At 32.3% G+C, this 969-nt stretch overlaps 1 protein-coding gene across 1 annotated transcript in view; it reads left to right on the top strand.

Annotated features, from left to right (window-relative positions):
* NAEGRDRAFT_76776 (uncharacterized protein) overlaps positions 1–708 on the top strand; it is a gene marked incomplete at both ends in the record, with an annotated part of 6236 nt that extends 5528 nt beyond the window's left edge. Inside the window, one exon of the mRNA XM_002668267.1 lies at positions 505–708. Within this exon, the coding sequence (XP_002668313.1) occupies positions 505–708 (204 nt within the window). The remainder of the gene's footprint in view (positions 1–504) is intronic.
* Positions 709–969: the final 261 nt, after the last annotated feature.

A 969-nucleotide genomic window follows, 5' to 3' on the forward strand; every position in this document is an offset into this window, starting at 1 on the left:
ACAACTTGGTTTATTGTCAGATTGCTNTAATTTAGTTTAGTTTTTGCTTTTTGTTAAGAAATCATAGTATGATTGTATTGATTAGTTTATTTAATTTCTGGACCTGCTGAATAAAGCTTAATGCCTAAAAACAGCAGTAACCAGGCTACAAACTACCTAAGAATAGGTAGAAGTTGTAGTGTGAGCTTTATATCCATTAGTTTATTTATTGTTGGTTTTCTTTTAAGAAACATATCAACTGATGGGTAAAAACCACAAACAAACCAACTAGCTGTGACCTTTCAAAAAAAATGCAAAGACCAAACATTTCACAGGATTTAGAGTCTCACATTTCCAGCAGCACATCAACAGCTTCATTTTCCAACTTACCTTACGTTAATTCAGAGAAACATCTAATCAAGTCAAATGTCAATGGCAAGTCAAGATGTAATTTACCTACAATTCTCTTACTATTATTCATCCTCACAAGTTTGGTGATGATTTTTTATTTGACGTCCAAGCGAGGAGTAAGAGGAGAAGCCAGAGTATTCCCTGTCACTTATCTAGATGTCGATTTCACAAATTCTGAAAATTTAAAACTCAACCGAGTGAGAGGTCTTTGTAAAATATTCTTATCAACCTATTATTTGTTTAATTATAATGAAAAATCACCTAATTATGTTCCACCAACAGTTATTGGTGCTGACGGTGCTCCTGAAGCAAAATATAGTAAGTTTGATGGTTGGCATTTAATTAGTGAAAATTGACATGTGAAATGTAAAGCTCATTGGAAGAAGATTGAGAGGACTTTTCAATTTTTATCGGGTGGAGAGTCTAACTATATTGATGATCATGATATTATTGTTTTCAGTGATGCAACAGATGTTTTATTCATCAATAATATTGAAAATGTCAAGAAAGTATACGAAACTTACTATATCAAGGAAATTGCTAATATTGATTGAAAGATAGGAGAGAGATGGCCTATGG

The sequence above is a fragment of the Naegleria gruberi genome (assembly GCF_000004985.1).
Source record: "Naegleria gruberi genomic scaffold NAEGRscaffold_442, whole genome shotgun sequence".
Taxonomy (NCBI): domain Eukaryota; phylum Heterolobosea; class Eutetramitea; order Acrasida; family Naegleriidae; genus Naegleria; species Naegleria gruberi.